Here is a 25,973-nt window from a genome sequence, read left to right as displayed (position 1 = left end):
CGCTGGAGCGTATGATGTCGACTCCGATCAACCCTCCTAGGCGGTCAGACGACTCGGTGATATCATTGGTCATCGCTAACAATGCAGTGCCCCCTTAGGTGGCGGTAATATGTGTGCCGACATTAAGCGGTTCAGGTGCCACCTCGGTTGCACGCGCGTGGACACAGAGCAGGCTGGAGTGCGTTGACCCTGACTTGCTGCCCCACAGGCGCAGAGACGTGGACAGAGGAGTGCAGGGTTGTGAGCGAGCAAGCAGGGAGGCTGGGTGAGCGGCTCTTGTGTTGAAATGTCACCCGCTTCCGTTTGGCTGCCCCCACCGCGGTGAGCGGAGCATGCTAATTCTCTTCCGTGGCACCGGACCTCACAGGCATTGTCTCCTGGGTTCATTTAAATGTGATGCAGGGTCTGCTGCATGCATCCACCTGGACGGTGGTCGTGAATGCTGGACGCCGTTTCAATTCAAGTTGCCAATTCGTGCATTGGTTCGGTCAGGCATTTATTTAGCGGCAGATACTGCGCAGGCTTCCAGAGAGAATAGTGCTCGCGTGCGAAAACCCGGCATCCCCTACACGTCACCACGAGCGGTGCAGGAGCACCCGAGAAGAAGTGGGTTATCCGAGGCTGTATCGACAGCGCGCGCGCGCACACACACACACCCCGTGCCGTGACCGGAATACGTAATCATTGTTTTCCGTACACAGTGCTCGCTCGCTGTCGCGTTTATTTCTATGCCGCGTCTCGGGAACGCTCTGCCCGCTGCTTGCTCGCTCTGCACACGGCGCTTCCTGCATAGCAGCAGCAGCAGCTTTGTCCGCATTCCCGACCGCCTGTCGCCTGCCCGGGCAGCGTGAGCGCTGCAGCTCCCGCCGCCCCTGTTGCCTGCATCTCCGGATCGGCCAGCGGACTTGGCACTCGTCCATCGGCTTCACAGTGCCTGTTTTGTGCAGGTCGGGTGGTGAGCTCGGGCAAGCACACTGTGCTCTTGTGAGACGATGGTAATTTGTGTAATGTTCATCACGGAAGAATGCAACGTGTGTAATTCGTGCAGCAGAATGCGTATCGTGTGCAGCGTTCGATGGGTGCAGTGCCAAGGATTCGATCCGCGTTAACTCCTGAAATGTAATATTTGCGAGCCAAGATTGAATGTGAAATCGCCATGGTTCTCTGGGTACGCTTCCAGGGCTTAATTGGTGCTGCGTGGCAGGGGGTCGCGGCGTGCGCCCAGCCCTTGTTTAATTGGCCACGTGCAGGTTGAGGTGCGTCGTGTAACAGTGTCAATCCCCGCTCGTCGTCCTGGCCCGCTCGAGTCGTGGAGCAGGTGGGGGCGATGCCTATTTCACTCATGTTATTGCCTAGGTAAGCCGGTGCTGCTGTGGCCTCAGTGTGGCTTCCCCTCGTGCAGGGATTTCGCCGTGCGTCACGCTCTAGTACCGACGATGTGCATGCAGGTGCCGAGGCAGCCTGGCCCGCGTCCTCTCTGACGCTCGATCGTGGTCCTGTGATGATGCTGCAAGTGGCAGTTGCGTCACACCCGGGCTTAATGAATGGCGTGAGGGCCCCCTCGCTGAGCGTGCACGCGCGTCGCGGGCGCTCACCTAACCTTATGGATCTGGCTCAAGCCCAGGTCTGCCTGGCAGGGAGCCAAGCTCCATTACACCTAATGGGGCATAACTATCCTGGGTTCGTGCTAGAGCCGGTCGAGCGGGTTACATCCCCACCACGCCCGTGCTCGCTCGCTCACTCACTCACTCGCTCCACACCCTCGCAAGCATGGATGACGGGCGGCAGACGAGGAGCGCTAAACTAAAGTCGCACAAGTCTGTTGGTACGGCCCCCTTCTCCCCGCGCGTCTCTCTTGGCTGTGTGGGCTCGGAACCCAGCCCAGGTACCAGTCGGTGGCGACGGCCGAAGGGACGCGGTGGTGCCGATCGTTTGGGAGGACGCTTTCCCAAGAGGTCGCCGCCTCGTCCCCCGTGTCTTGTCGCCGCGTTTACTTCGGGTGTCATCGTGGCAGCGCCAGTGTCCGGCCAGAAAACCCCACGGTAGAGTTCATTTTTTAAAGCCGTTCTCGTTTTAAACAGCTCCAGAGCGTGTCCACACCTGGAACCATTTTGTTGTCATTGGTGGTTTGCAAGTGTGAAAATTTAGTTCATGACGAACACGATTTGAAACCAACGTTATTAAGGAAGTAAAAATGTGACGCAACCTGGAAATTTCTTTCCACCTCCTCTAGCCGGGGGAATCTGTTTTTTGAGGGAGGTATTGTGGGTGCTATGGGTGCTGTTCTACTCGAGTTATGGTGTGTGGATGTAGGGACACGTGCGTGGGGTTCGGTTGTGTTGGTGTGTGGGTAGGTACGTGGTTGGGTCTCGGTTGTGTTGGTTTGTGTGGGTGTAGGGACTCGTGGTTGGGTCTCGGTTGTGTTGGTGTGTGTGGGTATAGGGACTCGTGGTTGGGTCTCGGTTGTGTTGGTGTGTGGGTACAGGGACACGTGGTTGGGGTTCAGTTGTGTTGGTGCTTGTGGGTATAGGGCCAGTTGTAGTGTGGATGCTGGGGTTGTCGTTCCGGGCTACGATTAGAGTGGACGGGCATTCAGGACGCTTAGGGTCAGTGCCCGGTGCCAACCATGTTACTTGCGAGCGGCTTCGCCTCTGCGATTGCGAGAAGTGGGAGCTGAGAGCTGCGTTGACGTTGCTGCCCTCACCGTGTCACCCTGTGTGGCTCCCACCCAGACCTTCACCTCGTGTATCATCCCAGTGTAGTTGAGATCCAGTCTGGGTAGCAGGGAGGTATCTATCTTCTATTGCCACTTTCTTTTCTCGTGCACAGGAAAGCCACAAAATCACTCTCGTTGTGTCTCAGCGTGCCATGTAAACAGTTGTTTGGCTGCTGAGTGTCATTTACACATTTCAATTTTAAGATTCATATTCCCTTGTATTGGGGGGTGACATGGCTGAGCGGGCGCGTGTTTGCCGCTTGCTGCAGAGCTTCGCGGTTCGCATGGCAGGCTGTCAAGGTTAGTAGTGGGTGTATTTACTGCTTCACGGTGGATATTAAAGATCCCGGAGTCACGGCACAACCTGCTGAAATTTGAAAACTTGCATGCAAATTACTCGATTGGGAATGGCAATCGTCATCACTTGGCAGGACCCTCGTGAAAAAGAATCATGAGACTTAGCACGCCGTAAATAAGCACAATAGTTAAGAATGATGACAACTATTCCCAGAATGGTGAGTCTGTGTACTTGCGAGTGATGTGAGCTGCTCGTTTGGTGAGCGAAGCCAGGCGTGCCCGTGTGGCCACACCTGGCAAAGCCTGCGTGCGCACTGCGTGCCAGCGCCCTTTGGCTTTGCCGACAACTTCCTCATTCAGCAATGTTCCATTTTTAGATCGACAGTTTTGCATCATAAAGGGAAGTGTGGCACCTGAATATTTTCTTTCCTCGGGAGAAGCTACAAGCCGAGCGCCGCCTGGGCAGTGGAGCGTCCGCTGCGGAGTGGACTCTCCCTTGTGCGTCGTGCCGCCTAGTCGTTTCCTCGCAATACCGACGTCTGTGGGAAGTGCGGGGCTGTGATCGTTGCCATGCTCTGTCCTCCAGCAGGAGCAGCGGCGAGGGCGAGCTGGGTCGTGCGAGGGGCGAGCGCACGCCGAGACGCAGCAGCTGCCACAACCCAGCCGCCCACCACCACCGCACCCTTGTCTCACGGGCACCACCAACATTTGGTCAGTGTCAACGACAACACCGTCACTCTCTCAGTGTCAACCACAGCACCACCATTTTCTCAGTGTCAACCACAACACCACCACTCAGTGTCAACCACAACACCACCACTCCCTCAGTGTCAACCACAGCACCACCACTCTCTCAGTGACAACAACAGCACCACCACTCAGTGTCAACCACAACACCACCACTTTCTCAGTGTCAACCACAACACCACCACTCAGTGTCAACCACAGCACCACCACTTTCTCAGTGTCAACCACAACACCGCCACTCTCTCAGTGTCAACCACAGCACCACCACTTTCTCAGTGTCAACCACAGCACCACCACTCTCTCAGTGTCAACCACAACACCACCACTCAGTGTCAACCACAGCACCACCACTCTCTCAGTGTCAACCACAGCACCACCACTCTCTCAGTGTCAACCACAGCACCACCACTCTCTTAGTGTCAACCACAGCACCACCACTCACTCAGTGTCAACCACAGCACCACCACTCTCTCAGTGACAACCACAACACCACCACTCAGTGTCAACCACAGCACCACCACTTTCTCAGTGACAACCACAACACCACCACTCAGTGTCAACCACAGCACCACCACTTTCTCAGTGGGAACCACAACACCACCATCACTCTGCAGGTGTGACCTGCAACACAATCACGCTACTTCTTGTCAACCACCATTACTCATATCGTGGCCGGGCTGAGACTCTTAACTCTCCGCACTTGAGTATTCAGCTTTCTCATGGCCGGCTGCTCGGATTTGATCTCAGCAGTGCCAGCTCTATCCCTCTTCATTCTGAGCCGCCCTACCACCCCCACTGGTGGTGAGTTTTTTAATGTATGATGCTCGTACATCACTGACGCTGCAGACCCCAACATATTTTGATAACGTACAATAACGTTCAAAATTTGGGTTTTATTCATCATCTAGAAGCAACAGCAAAGGTTGATGATGGGCTTCGATTAGATAATGCGTGGAGGAGATTGCTTTGGGGGGGGGGGGGAGAGTGCGTGGAGGGGAGTAGACTTCTTTTCATCATTATTATTACTACGCTTGTTTATCTAGCAAAGCCTCACTTAGGTTTTGAGACTGAATGAGGGTACTGCTAAGTTTTACAAGGTTTGGGGGGGTGTCAATTTCAATGCGTTTTCCAGTTAAGTCATTTGCTAGTAATTTTCAAGTTTGAACCGTGACACCGACGCACAGTGGCCTCCTACTCTTCTTCAAACGACATCGTGGGATCCTGAACGTCCACTGTGAAGCGGATGGTGCGTAGCAGTTTGCGAGTAATACACCCACAAGATTAGCCGGCCCGGTGGCTCCGTGCTAAAGTTGAGCAGCTCGCAATCAGAAGGTTGCGAGTTCAAACACTGGTCATAGGTTGATTTGAGCTCATCGTCCCTCCCGGGGTGGATAAAAAAAGAATAAATACTCTTTGAGGAAGTGAACAGTGGTTTGCCTATGGATAGACTGGTCCCTGCCATATGAATGAGGAATATTCACGACTGGCTCAGGGCTGAATTTCGCGTGCCAACATCGCCCTCAATAAAGTAGTGCATCAGTGCAACATTGCGAATAGCATGATAAAAAAAGTAGCGAATAAATAATAAGTAAAGAAACAGTATTGAGAATAGGTTTTCTCCTTTTTTTGGCAACAAAACAGGTGTTAAGATGTTAAAACACCAAACTGAAACCTTTTACAAGGAATCATGTCTGCATTAACCACGATACTTGTAGTCAGAATGCAAACAAAAAACGTACTCTGATAATATGTGCATTGTCCTTGAAACTGATTGGTCCACACCAGGGACAGCTTTCTTTTGAGCCTAGTCTTAAAACAGTGTTAGACTAGAGGACGCCTTTTGGCCCCAAGTATTGTGGTTAATGCAGACATGATTTCTTGTAAAAGGTTTCAGTTTGGTGTTTTAACATCTTAACACAGCTGTTTTGTTGCCAGAAAAAAGGGGAAAACATATTCTCTTATTTTGGTACTGGCAAAGGAGGTCCCATGATGTCGAAACAGTATTGTTTTTTCCCCTTCTTACATTTTTTATTTTATGAGAAGGCGAGTCTGAACAGGTGTGTCTTGCACAGACCCCTGAATTGAGAGACTCGGTGCGTTTCAAATGTCCGGTGGCAGGCCGGGTGGTGTTCCAGATTTTTTGGGGCTGCGCCCCAGAAGGCTCATCCATCCTGAGCTGATGAATATGTGCTCATTTGAGCGAGCGAATCACTTTGACTTTGAGCATCAATCGGAGCGGCCATCCAGCTTTGAACCGCAAACCTCTGCAACGAGCGGCGAACACGCTACCACTGAGCCATGCCACCACCCCTTGTGAGTTTGCGCAGCCCGGTTATTGCTGCTGCGGTGGTTGCCGCACTTCCGCGTTCGATTGTAACTCCGCGGCACTACCGGGCCGGGCACCGACAGGACATGACGGAGAGCGGCGGGCACACAGCGGTGGTGCGTGCGCGCTTCGACTTCCAACGCAACAACGAGGATGAACTGTCGTTCAGCAAGGGCGACGTCATCACGGTGACGCGTCCCGAGGACGGGGGCTGGTGGGAGGGCACGCTCGCCGGCCGCACCGGCTGGTTCCCCAGCAACTACGTGCGTGAGCTCAAGGGCAACGGTGAGCGGCGCCGTCCGCACGTTGCGTGCGGGGGCCAAGTCCTCGTGTGCCCTGAGTGGTGGCGCCGATTTCGCACGCATCGTCTGCCCGGTGGCTCGGCCGTAGGGTGGGCAGCTCGCGGTCGAGTTCAAATCCTGGTTGAGGGGTTGAATCGGCATATCGTCATCATCCTGCTGGGACAGATAAAATGAGTCCAACTTTGTGGAAAACAGTGGTTGTTCTATAGATGCACTTTCCCCCTGCCATAGAAATATTCACTTTAACCACTGGCTCAGTACTATTAACGAGAGATGGAACACCACCTCAATGCTCATTTGAATCGGAAATAACTTCGATTTTGCACTGCTGCGAGATTGATATACTCGTGTGAGTTTGATCAGAGGAATAAGCCTAATGATGTTTGAGATCCTTGGTCACAAATGGTGCTGCCTTGTTCTCGTGCATTACAAACTCACATTTTTTACACAAAATTAAGTAATTTAACCAGGAAGTCCTCACTGAGTCTCAAGACGTTTTCAGAAGGACTCTGTGTAGGATGTTTGTCCGGTTGCATTTAGTAAATAGACACAAGAGCTCATTACCTGATTCATATTTTTGTCACGTTTATTAGAAAAGTAAAAAATGATAAAATTTGAAAGCAAAACACCACGTTTGATTTGATGTTTTCTGGCTGCCTTAAGCTAAATCGTTTATACTTTGACATTTCATGCAATCTTCCCAATTCCCTCTCCTTATCTGATGGAGTCGCCTTTCTTTTCAGAAATCACATTATATCTCTGGCATACTTAAAAAAGACGATAATTTGCGGGTGTAATTTACCTTGTTACTTTTCCTTTTTATTAAAATATTGTTACATTTTTCTCTTTGTTACAAAAGAGCACACAATGCGACTCTTTCATGTGTCTGTCTCTACATATAATAAATGAAAATATCCTTTCAAAGACCCATTCGCCCCACAACTTCCTGGGAGTGCATAACTTCAGCGGCATTGATCCAGTATGAGCATTTATACGGTTGGTAGATGTAACCTAGGTCAACCTTGAAAAAGAGGCAGCGGAATTTCGTGTATCTCAGTGGATTTATATAATCTCCGAGCTCATTAAAGGAGACCGACATGGCCTAAAACATTTCCTCGAAAACTTGACTTTCAGAAAGACCTACGTCTCCCAAATCGAAAAGTACTGGCAAGAGCGTGGACAGCCCGATCTCCAACAAGGGCTACTACAATGTGGTACGTCTCTCGTCCCTCCTGGACACTTTAATCCAGCAGCCAGGGCTGAAGGTCCGCAGAGATACAACAACAGCTGAGTGGAGCGCGTGCCCCCATTCCACAGGTGCTGCAGAATATCGTGGAGACGGAGCGCGAGTACTGCCGAGAGCTGCAGCACCTCCTCGGCACCTTCTTGAGGCCGCTGCACAACTCCGACAAGTAACTCGCACCTTGTTGCTGAGCGTGCCCTGCGTGCGAGAGCGCGTGAGCGTGGGAGGGTGACAGATGCAGACGTGCTCTGTGCCAACCTTCATAGGCGCTCACTAACAGTGCCTTGCCTAACAGTCCGTTTAGGCCACGTGAGGACCTTTAACCTGATCGAGCGGCCCTCACGTGCCGGGTGCAGGCTCTCTGCCACGGATGTGTCCACGCTGATGGGAAACCTGGAGGACGTGTGTGGCTTCCAGCAGGGCCTGGTGCAGGCCCTTGAGGACTGTACAAAGTGAGTCTTTCTTACACGTGGCATTTAAAAGCAGTGGGCTTGGTTTATAGCTTTGTGAGTCGAGTTTGGAGGAGCCATTAAGTTGCGTCTGATGTTGCCAAATGAATTCCGTTTGGTGTACCTTAGTGGGTGTAGATCTGTGTGTGTATCTCCTCGTGTATGTATCTCCACAGGGTGCCAGAGTCCCAGCAGACAGTGGGCGGCTGCTTCATGTCCCTAATGAATCAGATGCATGGCCTCTACCTGGCGTACTGCTGCAACCACCCCTGGGCCGTGCGCACCCTCCAGGAGCACAGGTGGACCTGCCATCAACCCAGTCCCTATCACAGTCACTATCACAGCCCCTGTCCCTATCCCAGCCCCCTATCCCTAAGTCAGCTCCTATCACTATCCCAGCCCTTATCACTATCCCAGCCTCTATCACTAACTCAGCTCTTATCCCTATTCCAGTCCCTATCACTATCCCAACCTCTATCACTATTGCAGCCGTAACCTCAGGCCCTATTCGTAACACATCCCCTATCCCTAACTCAGCTCCTATCCCTAACCCATATTGAACACCCACGTTCCTGATGGCCCACACTGACTGCTACGGTGCATGTGCCGTGTCCGTATGTGACAGTGAGATGCTGGGAGAGTTCATGGAGAGCAAAGGTGTGAGCAGCCCTGGCCTGCTCATGCTCACCACCAGCCTGAGCAAGCCCTTCATGCGCCTCGACAAGTACCCGACCCTGCTGAAGGAGTTGGAAAGGCACATGGAGGTGGTGATGAGGATGATGATGATGATGATTTTGTATGGCCAGTGAATATCAACGATTTTAGATTAAGTGTTTATTCTTTGGGTCTTTCGGTAAAGCCACGTAGATAGAAAACATTATAAAAAAATATCACGACGTTTCGATCGCAACGCAACCAATTGTCATCGGGTGAAAAAATAGCAAGAGCGCTGCTGAGGCAGAATGTTATAAAGGTTTGAGATGGGTGTAGCCCAAGGGTCATAAGCGAAGTGGGTGGGGCTAATTATGAAATTTGCTTGTAAATGTAAGATCGGAGAGAGCTGGGCAACCTCCACGACGACGAAGCTGCGGGGGTGGCCCTTGTATTGTGAGAGATTAGCATGTCAATGTAAGATCGGAGAGCCACCGCCACATCAAGGAAAACGAGCAACGGTGGCTGTGTTAGTGAGACATTTAACCTGTTAATGTAACACCAGAGAGTCGAAAATAACTACTAAACATCACAGCCAGTTATTACTAAAACTGGTTAATAACGTCCTTCCAATGATTGCTCAATTTGTACCCATCTTCTCGGTTGAAATTGTGTCTGTGTTTATATATCTGGATAGCTTCATGAACGAATCTTTACTGATAGCCAGTGGGCTTGCAGAGTACCTTCGTCTTGGAAAAATCAATTTCGAGTGTGCCCACAGCGTTAAAACAATGATCAGCCACGGCTGAGGTATTGGTCCTTCCGTGTTTCAGATCTGCCTTATGTTCACGAACACAGTCCGAGACATGTCGCTTAGTTTCCCCAATGTAACTGCTGCCGCAGACACAGCTTAGTTTGTAGACGCCGGGGTATTGCATGTCAGGGATCACATCCTTCACAGATGGGATCAGATCACAAATTTTATGTACTGTGTTGAATCGAACCTGGATCTTCTGTTTGCACATGATCGTAGATATATTTTTGGTGACCCCTGCTATGTATGGCAAGGTGAGATGGTTTTGATTGGTTCCTCAGATGGTTCTTTCCCAACGGTTGGGGTGATGGTAGCTTTACGGATTGTGTAGTCTGAATATCCATTCATCTTGAGGGCTTGGTGTACGTGTTCCAGTTCACTGGCTAGGTGATGATGGTCAGAAATACATCGAGCTCTATGGTGTAGAGTTTTGATGAGGGAATTCTTCTGGGATGGATGGTGGTGGGAGTCAGGTTTTAGGTAGGCATCCGTATGGGTGGCTTTCCTGTAGACAGTGTGCCATTGAGCCACCTGGTCTCTTTTCGATTTAAACATCCAATACTTATTCTCTGGTTCTTTCGGTAAAGTCACATAGAAATAAATAAAATAAAATAATAATACAATACGACGTTTCTATTGCAACACAAGCAACCATCATCAGGTACAAATGAATGAGAAAACAAACAAACAAACAAACCGAAAGAACTAAAGAATTATTCGTGAACTTGGCAATCAGGTTTCCTGTGCATTTAGCTGATATTGAGGCGGCTGACGAGGCAGTCATGTTATCTACATGTTCCCAATCAGATATAGACATTTTTTTTCTGTCAAGTTCAACCTCCTGTCCAAGAAGAAGCCAGATCCACACTTTAAAAAGTTAGATGGTGACAAGATTGTTATCAATCAGCTAAAGGGTTGAATTTCGCAGTCACCCCTAAACACATCCCAGTTGATGATATCATTGCCCAGATTGACATAGCCCTTAAGGGTTTGGGACACATTCCTGCAGATGTGGCAAAATCGGAAATCGCTGCAATCCTCAAAAACGCTAAGACACCTATTAGCAACATCAGTAAGGATGAGCGCTTTGAGCTGTCTCAACTAAAAATAGAGAGATGACATAGTCATCCTCTCAGCCGACAAGGGCGTGATCAAGTCTGTAAATGACGAAGAAATCCCATCCTAACAAAATAATAACCGCATGTTTCAAACACCCCGCACCAACGTGCAAACACTACTAAGCCTTTGTGAATTATGCAAAAAAAAATGTGACTCACTGACAGGGAGCAAGCAGTTCTTCAGGACATGTATTTTGATGGTAGCCTGAAGACAAGAGGAGCACAATGCTCTTTTTGTCCGGAACTGCTTGTGGTGTTTTGCATGGCGCACCAAACGTTAGCGTCGTTGTTAATGTACACGACACGAGCAGGCACCAAGGTAGCTCGTCGCTAATGTGGCGGCTCTGTTTACAGGACATTCACCCGGACAGAAACGACATCCATGGGGGCATGACGGCATTCAAGACCCTGGCGGTGAGAAGCCGACCCCCACGCTGAGCGGAAACTCGGCCCAGAGCAACTGTGACATTCGCTCATCGGTCGCATGGGTCACTCGCAGCGTCTCAATGGGTCACGTCATCACTACTCAACTCGTAGGTTTTCGCAGCCAGTGTTATAATTCTAGCTTTTACCCTTTCTGGCAATAAAACTGGAGGTGTTAAGATGCTCAAACACCAATTAGATACCTTTTGCAAGACATCAAGTCTGCATTAACCACACATAATTGTGGCATTGTCCTTGAAACTGATTGGCCTAATCCAGAGACAGCCTTTTTTATGGCCATGTCTCACCAGTGGTAGACCAGAGAATATCAAAAGGTCGAACAGTACAAAGACAATGCAATTATGATTAAGCAGTTATAAAAAGGTCCCATAGATAGTATTCTAATTCGTAGTTGCATTTTAGGTTAGGCCACATAATGATCTCGCCATATCTATGTAATTAGAAACCCTCCACAACTCATTGCAGCCAAACAAATGAATTGTTGCATGGTGTACAAGTGTTAAACGTGTCAATTACTATTGTTTCAGCTCACCGGTAAGTTGTAGAACAATTCTCACAACCAAACTTAGCATATATACACGTGACATTTCGCTTAAGTCAGTGTCACGCATGATCAGGAATATCTAGGAAGTCATGATACAGATTTGGGCACTTCCTTACACGTCCAACCCCCAAAAATCAATTACGAACGATCACTACTTTTTGACGCGATCTCTCACGATGGCTCATTAAATCCTGAGTTCACTTAGGTCCCATGACACACACGCGCTGCAGGTCACCCAGACCACCGTAACGACTTCGTCCGCTATGCTGCTCGCAGACGCAGTGCCGCGAGATGAGGAAACGCAAGGAGCTGGAGCTACAGATGATGACGGAGCCGATCCGCGGCTGGGAGGGCGAGGACATGAAGGCGCTGGGCAGCATCGTGTACATGAGCCAGGCCGTGGTGCAGGCGACTGGCAGCGAGGTGGGCATTGCCACCGTCATGGCAGGAAGTTGTGCACTCGCGAGAGTGACCTGTGTCTCAGCAGCAGGGTGTGGAGCGGAGGGGGCCACAATTGAAGCGATAAATGCTGAGCATCGCACGAAATCAAGAAATTTGCTTTGCGTGAAATTGTCTCGCGCACATGTGCTCGGTGAATTGTGAAATCATGGTAAAATCGCGAGAGGTGGCGGCGGGATGAGAGGTCTTTCTTCCAGAAATGGATTAATCACAGCTGATGATTGCGATGATGCATCCACAAAACCACAATGATGGTCATCGAGCAGCTTCCACGGTGTTTAGGCAGCATGTGTGCCGTTTACAACTATACATGTTTATTTTATCTAAAAAAGAGAGTTATGAACCACAAAATGTCTAACCGCTATCTCTGTTTGCACTATGTTCATCCCAGTGATACCTGGCCTGCACATTCTGAATGATGCAATACTCCAACAGTAACTCTGCTCTTCTGTCCAAAAACCATCAAAATGTGACTGCCCCTTCAGTAAAACTTTGAACAGGCACACTCTCGCTCAGACAGCCGCTTCACTTGGAACGATCTCCCACCCACCCACCCACACGCGCTGGAAGTCTCACTTTGTTGAACTCTCTAGTTTAGCCTCACTGCGCACTACATCTGCAGCCGCTACAGCTCGAGCACACTCAGTAAGAACCCGCGGCGTGCACCATTTCACTCCGTGTACTTGTTTGTGTGTTTCACCGAGTGCGACGTCCATTGTATAAACACGCACTGTACATGTAAACGATGTAATGTGAGTACACGCATCGTCACGTGTTTGCTATTTGAGTGTCACTCAACACCCTGGAGATAAACGCCAAACAATGTTAACGCTAATTGTGCGCTGGGATGCTGCTGAGCAGGACCGGACGGAGCGCTTCCTGCTGCTCTTCCCGAGTGTGCTGGTGCTGCTATCGGCGAGCCCACGCATGAGCGGCTTCATCTTCCAGGTGACCTCCACGTCCCGCTCTCCCCCCCCCCTCCTCTCCCTCACACCCCTCCTCCCTTATTCCCTACCTGCACCCCTTCTCCATCATGTCACCTCCCCTCCCAATTCCTCCTCCTTCCTCCTCTGCCTCTACCCTCTACTTCTCACCTCCCCTCTGCTTCCCCCATGATTTCTATGTTTTCTATTCTCCTTCGTGTAATCTTTGATCCGTCCTGCTCCTTCCCTCATCCTTTCCGCCTCCTGGACTTGTCAATACCACCACCTAAAGTCTTGAGGTCTGATGCTCTTCACCCACGCGGGTGAGGGTTATCGATGCCACGTGTCGTGAGTCAGATTCCGCGCTCTTGGTTTGCAGGGAAAGTTCCCGCTCAGTGGCATGTCCTTCACCAAGATGGAGGACGGGGATGTCTACCGCAACGCATTTGAAATTAACGGTAAACTGCTCGACACCTGTCAATAACATCGAGACAATCACACGAGCATCGTCTCCCATACGGGAACTGTTAGGCACGGAACGATGCATTGATTAATGAATTAACACCAATTCTCATGCGTTTTAAGATTTACGTTTTCGCAGTTGCTTATAATTAATGCGTGGTTTTCCGGGTTGGGCTGCGTGTTCAGTATTCTTCCCTCAAGCGTTTGCCACGCACTATTGCGGCAGATGTGTCTTCCTAACTCGTTGATAAATATGGCCACACATTCAGTTCCTTTTAACACGTGGCCTGGATAAAGTTGAGGGCTTTTGTACATGCAGTGCTGTACGCACACACACACCTCTGCGCTGTTAAATCAAAATATCACGCTTGAAATAACGCAAGCGGTTCATCATGCACAGTCGCACGTGCGCTGCCGACGCGATTGTGTGCGAGTCGCTGCCGTGCACGCCGCCCACAGGGAACACGATGGACCGCATGCTGGTCTGGTGCCAGGGCCCACAGGAGGTGCAGGCCTGGCTCGAGCACCTCCACCGGCAGAGCCGCACCACTCCGCATGGCGGCGCCAGCATCCTCAAGTCCACACAGTCGCACTCGGTGCGGTACCATGGCCACACATGCCTGGGGGAAACCCACCTTGTCTGTCTAACACAAAGCTATTAGTATTATGAATATTTTTATTATTATGCCACTTGTTGAGTCAGACTTGGTTTTCGCAGTAGCGTGCGACGATCGAATATCTGTTTTTTACTGAACTGAAGTAGTTTGCAAATCATTTTTTTAATATGGCAACCTTGCACCGTGATGCCGGCACGATGGCATACCCTTCTTTGAATGACATCACGGTATCTTTAACGACCGCTGTGAAGGAAAACGGCACCATTATTTTATGGTTGTTGCATGGCGGCAAAGGCGCTATTGCTGAGCCATTTGCTCACGGGTTCACAGAACAAAAAGACACGAAAAAATTTGGTTCTGCACTTAAATGTGGCAAAATTCCAGCTCTGAGGTTTAAAAAATAGTTTTTACTATCATGCGACGAACGTTACTCTCGGTTGCTACGTCGTCCAAAAAGTCGCTCAATAATTCCACGTATATAGCGCTTTTCATCAAGGATCTCAAAGCGTTGTACAGGACACAGTACCACAGCAGCAGACACTTGGCACTTGAGACCTCGAAGGTGGTTCTTGACTGTCGTGTGACAAACTGCCTCATACAAGAGTGTGTGTGAAAGTCACATTTTGTGACGTGATGCCGGTTGCACTATTGAGACTAAATTATAATGGTTTATATGGAGAGACAAAAAAATCTATAAGAATCTGTCGAAAGCTAATGTGTCCTTTCAGCTCCCGGCGCCCGTCTTAGCCAGCGCGACAGGGAAGCACGCTGACGGGGCTTCCAAGCCGCTGCCGGTGAACCCGGGCTACCGCACGCTACCACTTGCGGGCAGCCACGGGAGTCACGGCGCACACCACGTCCACCTGCAGACCTGGGGGCTCCTGGAGCCGCCTAAGACAGCCAAGCCCTGGAGCCTGAGCTGCCTTCGCCCGGCACCGCCGCTCCGCCCCTCCGCCGCGCTCATTTACAAGGAGGTGGGGCGTCACGGCGGTAGCACACGCGCTTCGCGGCAAAAAAAGTGTTTGAGTTCGATTCCTGACTTGGTCGTTTTTCTACGTGGAGTTTGTATGTCCTTCCCTTGATCTGCGTGGGCTTCCTCCGGGTTCAATTTCCTTCCACATGAAGGTAACTGGTATTGGTCAAATATCCCAGTGCTGAAAATTGTCTTGGAAATTAATCAATTGGGATCACACACAGCAGTGACATCGCCCCCGACTGAAAACTTGACAGGACCCTTCAGAAAAAGAGTCAAGAGACTCAGTGAGGCTTTCTTGGGTAAATAGTGTAAATAAATCAATTATATTCTAACAAATCGGAACTTCAACATGGTCAGATTGTGACAAAAATCTATGGTAAATGTTCCCCTAGAATTGTTTATTTTAAAATAAACTTGCTGACATTATGAAAAAATATCTGTCATTCAAGTAATGTATGCTGCATCTGGAGACACAGTTTGCATTAGATGTTCCGTAAGTTTAAATTGTAAGATGTGCTTATGCACACACACACACACCGTGCAAAATAATGCCGTCATACAATCCTGTACCTTTGTCAAACACCTGCAGGAGCTGAGCAGGAGCCCGAAAACCATGAAGAAGCTGCTGCCATCTCGCAAGACACGGAAACCGTCAGACGAGGACTTTGTGAGGAAGAGTACGCAAGTCCCACACGCTCCACCATCACTGCACCCTCCACCCTCGCACCACCCCTCACTCACTCCACCCTCACTCCACCCTCACTCCACCCTCGCCCTCATTCCACCCTCACTCCACCCTCACTCCACTCTCACTCCACTCTCACTCCACCCTCACCCTCACTCCACCCTCACTCTCACTCCACCCTCACTCCACACTCATTCCACCCTCACTCCACCCTCACTCCACCCTCGTTCCACCCTTGCTCTCGCGACAAGGTATGTTCTCCCCCTCTTCTGCATGGGTGCCCTCCATGTTCTCAGGTTTCCTCCCATAGCTAAAGAAACGCACAATGTAACTGGTATTGGCCTAATGCCCTGATGCTAAAAGATGTACATGTAAATTACTCAACTGGGGTTTTTGAGATACGTTAAAAACGGATTCACATGACCCCTCCACCCATTGGCCGTCGCTACATTCCGTACAATATTGGAGAAATAAATATATTGTATCGAATCTAGACGTGAAATATAAACAATTCTTGAAATCACCAGGGAGGTGAATTGATGCAGATCTGTCTACAAAGCAAGATAGACTACATTCACAAATGGTACTGCTTTACTGTGGTAACATCCGCAATGTGGGGCTTTGTGAAAATTTCGTCAGAAGGTACGTTGCTTTTGCAGGGCATGTGTTGATGGGCCACGGAGACCATTTTGCAAAAGAAGAGAGATTAATCTGTAATGTAACGAAGGGAATTTGAGGTGGGAGTGTTCGCTGGATTTCTGTGCAGACCAGAGAGAGCTTGGACCCTAGGCAGCTTAAAGAGAGAGGCTGTTGGCGTTTTGAGCTGCTGTGTCCGAGACGGATTCTGGTAATGCAGAAGTCTGGAAGAGAAGAAGGCGGCTGGTAAGTGTTGTAGCTTTGACGAGGAGAAAGAAACTGCTGCGCTTGGTGGCACCTGTTGCTGTGCAGGATTGGAGGGGTCTCCACAAGTCCGGAGATCAAGGGGAAGCCCAAGAAGCAGTCGGTGGGATACTGTGACGGTAGATCTTGGAGGTCGCGTGTCGACTGTGCAGCAGCTGCGGGATCTGACAGAGTGGTAGAAAGCCTTGGCAATGAGGTGCGGTGGCATCAGTGGCTTTGGCCGTGGCAACATCTTGTGCTTGATCTTCATAAATCCACTGCTCAAGTGGTAATGCTGTGTGTTCTGTGTGCAGGTTCCGCAGCTGCGCTTGAGGAAGATACGCAGATTCTGAAGGTGATCGAGGCGTACTGTACCAGCGGCAAGACCCGGCAGACACTCAACTCCAGTGGGTCCCAAGCCACAACATGCACAGCGCACACACATAGCTCACACACAGCGCACACACACAGCGTTCGCACACAGCGCATGCACACAGTGCACACACACAGCTCACACACACAGTGCACACACACAGCTCACACACACAGTTCACACACATAGCCCACACACAGCGAACACACACAGCTCACACACAGCGCACACACACAGCCCACACACAGCGCACGCACATAGCGCCCGCACACAGCGCCCCCACACAGTGCACGCACACAGCTCACACACACAGCGCACACACACAGCTCACACACACAGTTCACACACACAGCGAACACACATAGCGCACACATAGCGAACACACACAGCTCACACACATAGCCCACACACAGCACACATGACACACAGAGCATTGCTCATATCGCACACACAAGGCTCATACACAGCACGGCTCCTGTTCACACATCAAGATCTCTCATTGGGCCATTCAGTCTGCTTTTGAATCTGTCGTGCCACTTTGAGATTCTTAAATGAGTGTGGTTGTTAAACTCCCCCATGGTGTTTGCCAACGTACCGACCTCAGGGACCTCTCCTTTCAGCTTCCCATATCAGCTATGATCTCCCAGATTCTCAGTCATGTCGTTAATCGGTGCATTCAAAATGATGTGGGATTTATGTAATTGTATTTTTTGCTCGGCTGTGTCCCATGCTGTAGAACAAAGATGAGTCAGAGTTTCCATGTTCACACCTCCGATTAGCATGGTTGGCTACGTACGGTGCGAAAGAAGTTCAGCATACATACGTACAATGTGGCTTGGTGTACGTGATGACCGAGCGTGGGTTACCTGAGGACTGGGGTCGATGTTCTGGGGCTCGGCGTTTGTCTTGACAGCTTAGAGGTCGGTGCGTCAGTGAAGGAGGCTCAGCGGGTGCCTGTGGACTAACGTGTCTCTTTTGTCTCTGTCCTGTCTGTGGTCATTTTCTTGATCTTTTTTTGTTGTCTTCCCTGCATTTTGTTTCATTTTACTTTGAGCATGAACCCCAATACGTTTAGCCACACCTGCCCTTCCCTGTCGCGCATTTTTTCGTGGCCGCTCTATCTTAATCTGTCTCGTTTCGCATGCACATTGCACGTGTGGTGCATCACGTTGTATTAATTTTGTGTTTTTTCAATCAGCCTCCTTCCCGTCCCCGTCACCGCCCCGCGTGACATCCCACCGACCCCTTTGTCTCGTCTCCTGTCAATCCCCTCTCGCTCCCACTCTTGACCTTCCTGTGTTTGTTTGTTTTGCATTCCACGTGTCTCTCAACGTATGAACCCCTCGCACTCCCTTCCCCATGTGTTTCTTGACTCGCTGCCGCGGACCTCCCGTCCCGGGTAACCGCGGCTCCTCCCGGCAGCCTGGCAGGCGACTGACCTGATGCACAACCACGTTCTGTCTGACTGTGAGCTGGCAGGGCCAGAGGGGATGGCCAGGCACGCCAGCCTGTCTCGCTGGGACTCTGCTGACCTCCGTATTGCCTCTGCTTAGCTTCATGCACACACACACACACGTGCACACACACACGTGCACACACCCGTTCACACACCCGTTCAAATATGTAAATGATGAGAAAACCCATCACAACAGACACATCAATACAGGCTGGCAACAAAGAGATTTAATAACACTCAAGAGGTGTGCTTTCATGTCCAAAAACGCTCAGCCTTATCTGAGACCACCTGCTGGAAAGAACCGAGTGTGTGGCCATTTTGTCACTTCTGTGAACAGTGCTGACTGTCCTTATGAGTCTTATTCAGGACGAAACCAGTCTACAGTTGATAATTGTTTTTTTACCCTTCTATCTGGCAACAAAACTGACACTTTTTTTTTACAAGGAGTCATGTTTGCATAGACCACAATACCTGCAGTCATAATGCAAACAAAAAACATAACTCTGATAATGTGCACTGTCCTTGAAGTTGATTGGTCCACACCCAAGGCAGCTTTTCTTAGAGCCTAGTCTCACATGGGTTGGACCAGATGACGCCAAAAGGCGCACAACTCAAACACAATGCACCATCAGAGTATGAGAGCTCGGGGTAAGCATTTACACCATTGGAACCTCATTTGCCAGTAAAAAATATGATAAATATGATAGAAGGGTAAAAAAAACTATTATCATATTTTTTACTGGCAAATGAGGTTCCAATGGTCAGTCTACAGTTCTCTATTCTTCTCACAGCTGCCTCCATTGGGATGGCCATATTTTCCTCAACTCTTGAAATTTGTGGTATAAACAACATGGCCACAGGTCAGTTCTTTTGAGATGGTGGTCTGTATAAGGCTGAGAGCCTTTCTCCATGCATGCAGACCTTTGTGTGATGTTAAATACACACATACGTGATCGCACATTCGCATGTTCCATACACCCGGGGCTCATATGGCAATTTAAGGATAACTGAAAATTAAAAGAGCAATTCTCCTGGAAACTTATGCTTTAAGCTATGCTTTGACTTTTAATCGATGCTTTGATGAACGTTAATGTAACTTATACAGTTTCTGTCCTTGAGTGGTTGTTGCTATCTGGCTGTGGTCAGCTCTGCTGGCAAGTCCAGACGCCTTGGTGACTGCCCAGTGCTTTGAGCGAGTGTCTTCTTGCTGCCCTCAGTTTGTAACAAGGACGTGGCCCCCCAAGTGCTGCTTCCTGAAGAAGAGAAGATGATTGTCGAGGAGAGGAAGAGCAATGGGCAGACGGTCACGGAGGAGAAGTGAGTGGCGCTGCTCCACCAAACACTGAGGGCGAAGAGAAGCAGAGGCAGAAACAGTTGGTCCTCACGCTCTCAGTGGGATCCCGAGACTCGGAAATATTCCAATTATCAACTCCTTTCCTGTCAAGACAATGGGATTTCCTGCTCATGTCCTGTTTAAAGGCCTTATCCTAATGGAGAAAATTCCACATTCCTCTGGCGTGAGTCTTCCCATAGGATATCCACTGTTGATCTTCCTACAATGTGGTAATCATTTAATTGACCCTTGAGGGACGATCAGCTGAGTCAACCCCCAACCAGGTGTTACCTACCAGTCACAGCCCCTGACACAACATGTGTGGGACCTCACCTGAAGTCCATCGCCTCTTAGAGAGGAGCCTGCTTTTAATCACGTGTGTTCCCTGTCACCTGCAGGAGCCTGGTCGACACTGTGTATGCCCTGAAGGACCAAATACAAGAGCTGAGACAGGTACCACTTCGTGCTCCACACGGTGACGCGACTCAGCGCTTTTTTGCCTTCACCACTCGTTGCAGACGTTCACAGTTCAAATCCAGCAGCTGCCCTGATTCATACCGTCGGTGTGTCAACCATAGAAATGTGCGCCGCCTGCTTCTTCGCAATCTACAATAAAGATCCTGTGATGTCATTCGAAATAGTAGGCCGTTGTGTGCTGACTTCATGGTCCAAATTTGCTGAATAAAAAAAAAATATGCCCACAAATTCCAATTGGGAATGTAAATAGCAATCATCAGCCACTCTTGAAAAGAAAATCGGTATAAAGTCAATGAAACTCAGTGCGCCTTTCCTGGGTAAACAATCATAGTTAGAATCATAATAAAACTCCCAAACTTTAACCGGTTAATCTGGCTCCAAACTTGATCTCAACTCGGGCTTAACCCCATCGTCTATTTTGGCCACATTCACCGTGGTTATTGAAATGTGCATTTAATCCACACGGATTTTCCTCTGGCTGCTGCCCCTCTCCCAGGAGACTCGGCGGTTGAGACATGGCCTGGAAGAAGAGGCCAAGTCCCGGAAGGAGTTGGAAAAGATCCTCAAGCGGTGCCTCAAGGTCCCGAATGACGCCTCGTGGGATGAAACGAACCTTTAGCGGAGTAGACCTGGGACCAGAGACTTGTACATATGCACTTGTGTGCGCCAACTCCACCACGGTCATGTTTACGGAAAGCGGCGGCGTGTTCCCGGGGAGCGCCTCGCCGCTCGTCCTGGAGACGCGCGAGGGGACGTAAGCCATGGGTGGTGTTGTGGTGTCGGGCTCCGTGGTGCCAGACCACCCGAAGTCGAGCTACCCTCCGCCAGGGAGGCGTTAGCCGCGATCGCAGGTGAAGACAGGCCCCCCCTCGTTTACCCCAGGCACTCCCCCGCCACCCCTGCCCCCCCCCCCCCCCCCGCGTGGATAAGCCACTGCATGGGTCGTTTCATTTGGCGAGTGTTCATGATGGGGTGTCTTGCATGAGAGGAGCTCCCCCCATGGACGCCCAACAGCACTGCACGCTACACCACGGTGCAGCCTGGGAAAACTGCAGAAGCCTTTCACTTTTTTTTATTAGCAAGTGTTACATTTAATTTGTTGTCTTTGGTGTCAGGAATTGACGATCATTTCACCAGTGTTGTTACCTCCGATTACATAATGTTACTGCATTTTTGTACTTATTATGTTGGTGTAAGTTATCGCCGATGGGTTGTGCACAGAGCCAGAAGTACGAGTGTGCTTTGCGATGCAAGTATCGTTAAGGAATCGTAAAGATTGCCAATTAGTGTTCAGGAAATATATCCAAAGGGCCTCAAGCCTCTCGGAGAGTACCGTGTGGTGTGTGTCTCAGATAATTGTACCAGACTGACATTTTATCAAGAGGAGGAGTGTTTTAAGATGTCGTTTTACAGGATACCTTTGGACGGGGCGGTGGTTGTGTGTGAGAAGTAAGAGCATGGATAACGTCAATTTCAATTGAGATGATTCATTTGTTTGTATTCGGTCACAGGAGTTTGACGTTTGAAGTGTGGTGCTGTCTGACACGGGGGTTTTTAAGGCCGTCTTCTCTGTCAGCATCACATCGGATTCTGCTGCTGTGGCAAATTCACTTGTGTCTCACTGAGGTCGTCACCACAACAAGTCACTGCAGGAGAAACCTATCACTTCCAGCACAATGGTTCTGCGTTTTACAGAGATTACATCACTTTTGCTTTGTCTTGCAAATTCCACAATGCTAAATTCACGTTACATCGGCATCTGGTCCTGGAAGATCAATTTGGAGCTGAGCTTTGTGGCCTAGTGTGCTTTCTTGTGGTTTTCTTGCCACTGTTGTGGAGGTGGCTTGCTACATGACGTGTTCTGAACTCTATGATGGTTGTGGAGGCCGCTCCCACAATCGGTCTGTCGCCACGCACAAGCACATGCTAATACGCAGCCGTTACACTCGTGGCTGCCTGTTGGTAATGAGAGTTTTTCTTCTTGTGGGAGGAAACTGGAGCCCAGAGAAAAAAACACCACGCATAGGGGGGAGGGGTTGACACTCAAAGCTCTGCACAGATATCAAGAATCCATTGCTGTACTTCCATCTTTTCATCTCCAGGCCACCTCGCAGCCAACGGCAACTCTACGCCACCTAAATATTCCCAAGCAGTCTATCTTTCGAGTACTACCCAGGCTGCACTATGGCATTGGACATTCTTTTATTTGGGGGGGGTGGAGAGGGGATGCATATCCCCCGGGAATGAAGAATGAAAGTGCAGGCACAGTGATTAAAATAATCTGCGCCAGGGAAATCTTTCCATCAACTTGCACTCTGGTATCATGCTGGATGCTGCAGGGCTGCTTGCCACTTGATCACTTTCCTGGTGGCACACTCCACTGAATACTCGTGTGAGCCTAGTACGAGCTGCCTGGACATTGGTGCTGGTGTTTTTCTTTTGGCAGCCAGACATTTTTGTAGGTTTTGCCTTGGCATAGAACTGTGATGGAACAAGGGTTTGTGCAAAGAGTACACAACCTTGGATAGTCTTGTGACCCCGAATCTGATTCTAAGTTGTAACGGCAATCAGATTCCGGCAACTTCTTTTTCTACAATGGTATGGCAATCATTGCCGGTAACGTTTTCCCGGCAATAATTTGCATTAAAACCGCCCCTGATTCATCATGACTTTCACGATGCAAGGTGACCACGTCAGCCAGTAGAGCATTCACCTGGTTTGATTCACAAAATTCGTTCCGAGTAGCACCCCATCTCTTCTAGGCAATTCGGCTGCCTTGCTTTGCTTTTTTGGAGACATTCTGGTGTGGGAAGAGAGATGTCCTTGCAGGGATGTTGAGAGGCGCTGGGGCTGGTTGCATCAAACACCCTGGGTAAGCCCCCCCCCCCTCCACCCTCCACGTGCTGCTTTACATGAGAAGTGGGAACTTACAGTTGTGTGTTTTATGCGACTGGGCCACTGCCCCAACCACTTTGCCGTGCCACTGAGGCCCCCAGGTTGTGGTAGGGTGACATGGGTGCTTTGCGGTGATGAGGTCCGAAGCTGTGGCTTTAAACCAATCGCGCGAAAGTGATGAAAAGGCACAGACTTTGTGCATTTCGCAAAAAGAAACATCAGTTCTTGAACTGCGCTGTGGTACTCTTGTCTTAGGGGCCGTCCATAAATGACGTCACGCACCTGGGGGGGGGGATGGGGTCAGACATTTGTGATGAGGGGGGTTTGAGAAATGTGACGTTACATCAAAATGCGCAACTTTAAATCAATATAGACAACACGTTCTACTTAATTAAATAGACTTTTTAATACATGTTTTCTCCTACAACATCAGAGTGCAGCGCCACATTAAATACGCACTACAATGACAATAGTTTGAAGCGATTTGAAGCATGTTTTATATATTTGGGGGGAGGGGGGGCAGAGCTTTGTGACGTCATATTTGAGGGGGGGGGTCTGACTTTGTGACGCCGTGTGACGAAGGGGGGGGGGGTCAAAAATCGTCCAAAATCGCGTGACGTCATTTATGGACGGCCCGTTAGACCACCATCGAAATAAATTCGAGTAAATGTGACCGGCTGCGAGCAGCAGTGATGCACTGATGGGGGACAACTGGGGACCCGCACCGTCGTTACTCTCCCGTGATGAGATTGTCTCATCGTTTACAGATTTGATGGTGTCCGCTTGTTGATTCACCTCGTCATTGTCATCGCGACTCAGATGCTGTCACGACAAGTCGCCCTTCCAGAATTTGTATATTCCTCTGGGTCTTGTGTTTTTAACGCTTTGCTTGCATGTATAAAGGCACCCGTTGGTGTATTTTTGTATGTTTTATGAAGCAAGGTCAGAGTTTGAACAAAGTCTGAAATGCAGTTAAACATGTACGCCGTGCGGAAACCGTTCGGAATCGTCACTTTAACAGCGAGGGAATCCGTCGCGTTGTAAATACGCCCCGCATCCGCTGAGCATCTCGTGTTTTTTATGTACACGTCCAAGTTTGTAATGAATTTTATCAGTATCAATGTTTTAATGTATCTCCCTACTGCCGATGCTTAATCTCAATGCTATAAATTAAAGTCGAACGAGGTGAATCGTCGGATTCCCGTTGTTTTTTTTTTCTTGGGATTCGGTGCCGCACCGCCTTGATCCCCGTCTCTTGCTTTGGACGCGGGGAACGAAGTGGAATGGGGAGCGCCAGGCGCGCGGGACGAACACAAACTGCGAGCGAGGGGCGAGGGGGCGAGGGGAAAAAACGACAAAGGTCGTGGTCAGAGGAGTATCGGTGAGAGGAATGGTGGCTGGGGTTAGGGGTGAGTGAGGGGGGTGGGGGTTAGAGGTGAGTGAGGGGGGTGGGGGTTAGAGGTGAGTGAGGGGGGTGGGGGTTAGGGGTGAGTGAGGGGGTGGGGGCTGGGGTTAGGGGTGAGTGAGGGGGGTGGGGGTTAGAGGTGAGTGAGGGGGGTGGGGGTTAGAGGTGAGTGAGGGGGGTGGGGGTTAGGGGTGAGTGAGGGGGTGGGGGCTGGGGTTAGAGGTGAGTGAGGTGGGGTGGTGGTTAGGGTTAGGGGTGAGTGAGGGGGGTGGTGGTTAGGGGTGAGCGAGGGGGGTGGGGGTTAGAGGTGAGTGAGGGGGGTGGGGGTTAGGGGGTGAGTGAGGGGGGTGGGGCTAGGGGTGAGTGAGGGGGGAGGGCTAGGGGTGAGTGAGGGGGGTGGGGGCTAGGGTTAGGGGTGAGTGAGGGGGGTGGGGGCTAGGGGTGAGTGAGGGGGGGAGGGGTGAGGGGGGGGGCTAGGGGTGAGTGAGGGGGTGGGGGCTAGGGGTGAGGGGGGTGGGGGCTAGGGTTAGGGGTGAGTGAGGGGGGTGGGGGCTAGGGTTAGGGGTGAGTGAGAGGGGTGGGGGCTAGGGTTAGGGGTGAGTGAGGGGGATGGGGGCTAGGGTTGGGGGTGAGTGAGGGGGGTGGGGGCTAGGGTTAGGGGTGAGTGAGGGGGGTGGGGGGCTAGGTTTAGGGGTGAGTGAGGGGGGTGGGGGGCTAGGGTTAGGGGTGAGTGAGGGGGGTGGGGGCTAGGTTTAGGGGTGAGTGAGGGGGGTGGGGGGCTAGGGTTAGGGGTGAGTGAGGGGGGTGGGGGCTAGGGTTAGGGGTGAGTGAGGGGGGTGGGGGCTAGGGTTGGGGGTGAGTGAGGGGGGTGGGGGCTAGGGTTAGGGGTGAGTGAGGGGGTGGGGGCTAGGATTAGGGGTGAGTGAGGGGGGTGGGGGCTAGGGTTAGGGGTGAGTGAGGGGGGTGGGGGCTAGGGTTAGGGGTGAGTGAGGGGGTTGGGGGCTAGGGTTAGGGGTGAGTGAGGGGGGTGGGGGGCTAGGTTTAGGGGTGAGTGAGGGGGTTGGGGGCTAGGGTTAGGGGTGAGTGAGGGGGGTGGGGGTTAGAGGTGAGTGAGGGGGGTGGGGGTTAGGGGTGAGTGAGGGGGGTGGGGGCTGGGGTTAGAGGTGAGTGAGGGGGGTGGTGGTTAGGGTTAGGGGTGAGTGAGGGGGGTGGGGGTTAGAGGTGAGTGAGGGGGGTGGGGGTTAGGGGTGAGTGAGGGGGGTGGGGGCTAGGGGTGAGAGAGGGGGGTGGGGGCTAGGGTTAGGGGTGAGGGGGGTGGTGGCTAGGGGTGAGTGAGGGGGGAGTGAGGGGGGTGGGGGCTAGGGTTAGAGGTGAGTGAGGGG

The 25,973-nt window shown here is 50.8% G+C and overlaps 1 protein-coding gene across 3 annotated transcripts in view; it reads left to right on the top strand.

Moving 5' to 3' along the window:
• Positions 1–21,200, top strand: part of LOC144732664 (rho guanine nucleotide exchange factor 7-like) — a 32,243-nt gene extending 11,043 nt beyond the window's left edge. Inside the window, exons 1-19 of one of the 3 annotated variants that reach the window (XM_078614209.1) lie at positions 1,623–1,825; positions 3,600–3,724; positions 6,170–6,371; positions 7,523–7,602; positions 7,706–7,800; positions 7,988–8,083; positions 8,257–8,379; positions 8,706–8,844; positions 11,018–11,077; positions 11,928–12,074; positions 12,972–13,058; positions 13,413–13,491; positions 13,955–14,091; positions 14,841–15,086; positions 15,678–15,765; positions 16,967–17,059; positions 19,699–19,798; positions 20,213–20,267; positions 20,788–21,200. In XM_078614209.1, the coding sequence (XP_078470335.1) occupies positions 1,771–1,825; positions 3,600–3,724; positions 6,170–6,371; positions 7,523–7,602; positions 7,706–7,800; positions 7,988–8,083; positions 8,257–8,379; positions 8,706–8,844; positions 11,018–11,077; positions 11,928–12,074; positions 12,972–13,058; positions 13,413–13,491; positions 13,955–14,091; positions 14,841–15,086; positions 15,678–15,765; positions 16,967–17,059; positions 19,699–19,798; positions 20,213–20,267; positions 20,788–20,910 (2,130 nt within the window). In that variant the 5' untranslated portion in view covers positions 1,623–1,770 and the 3' untranslated portion in view covers positions 20,911–21,200. Of the gene's footprint in view, positions 1–1,622; positions 1,826–3,599; positions 3,725–6,169; positions 6,372–7,522; positions 7,603–7,705; positions 7,801–7,987; positions 8,084–8,256; positions 8,380–8,705; positions 8,845–11,017; positions 11,078–11,927; positions 12,075–12,971; positions 13,059–13,412; positions 13,492–13,954; positions 14,092–14,840; positions 15,087–15,677; positions 15,766–16,966; positions 17,060–18,447; positions 18,562–19,698; positions 19,799–20,212; positions 20,268–20,787 lie in introns of those variants that run through there. The other 2 variants (XM_078614210.1, XM_078614208.1) reach the window with 2 other exon arrangements.
• Positions 21,201–25,973: the final 4,773 nt, after the last annotated feature.

This window comes from Lampetra planeri, chromosome 43 (genome assembly GCF_965212315.1).
Source record: "Lampetra planeri chromosome 43, kcLamPlan1.2.h2, whole genome shotgun sequence".
NCBI lineage: Eukaryota > Metazoa > Chordata > Hyperoartia > Petromyzontiformes > Petromyzontidae > Lampetra > Lampetra planeri.
This window is presented reverse-complemented; position numbering and strand designations above follow the sequence as displayed.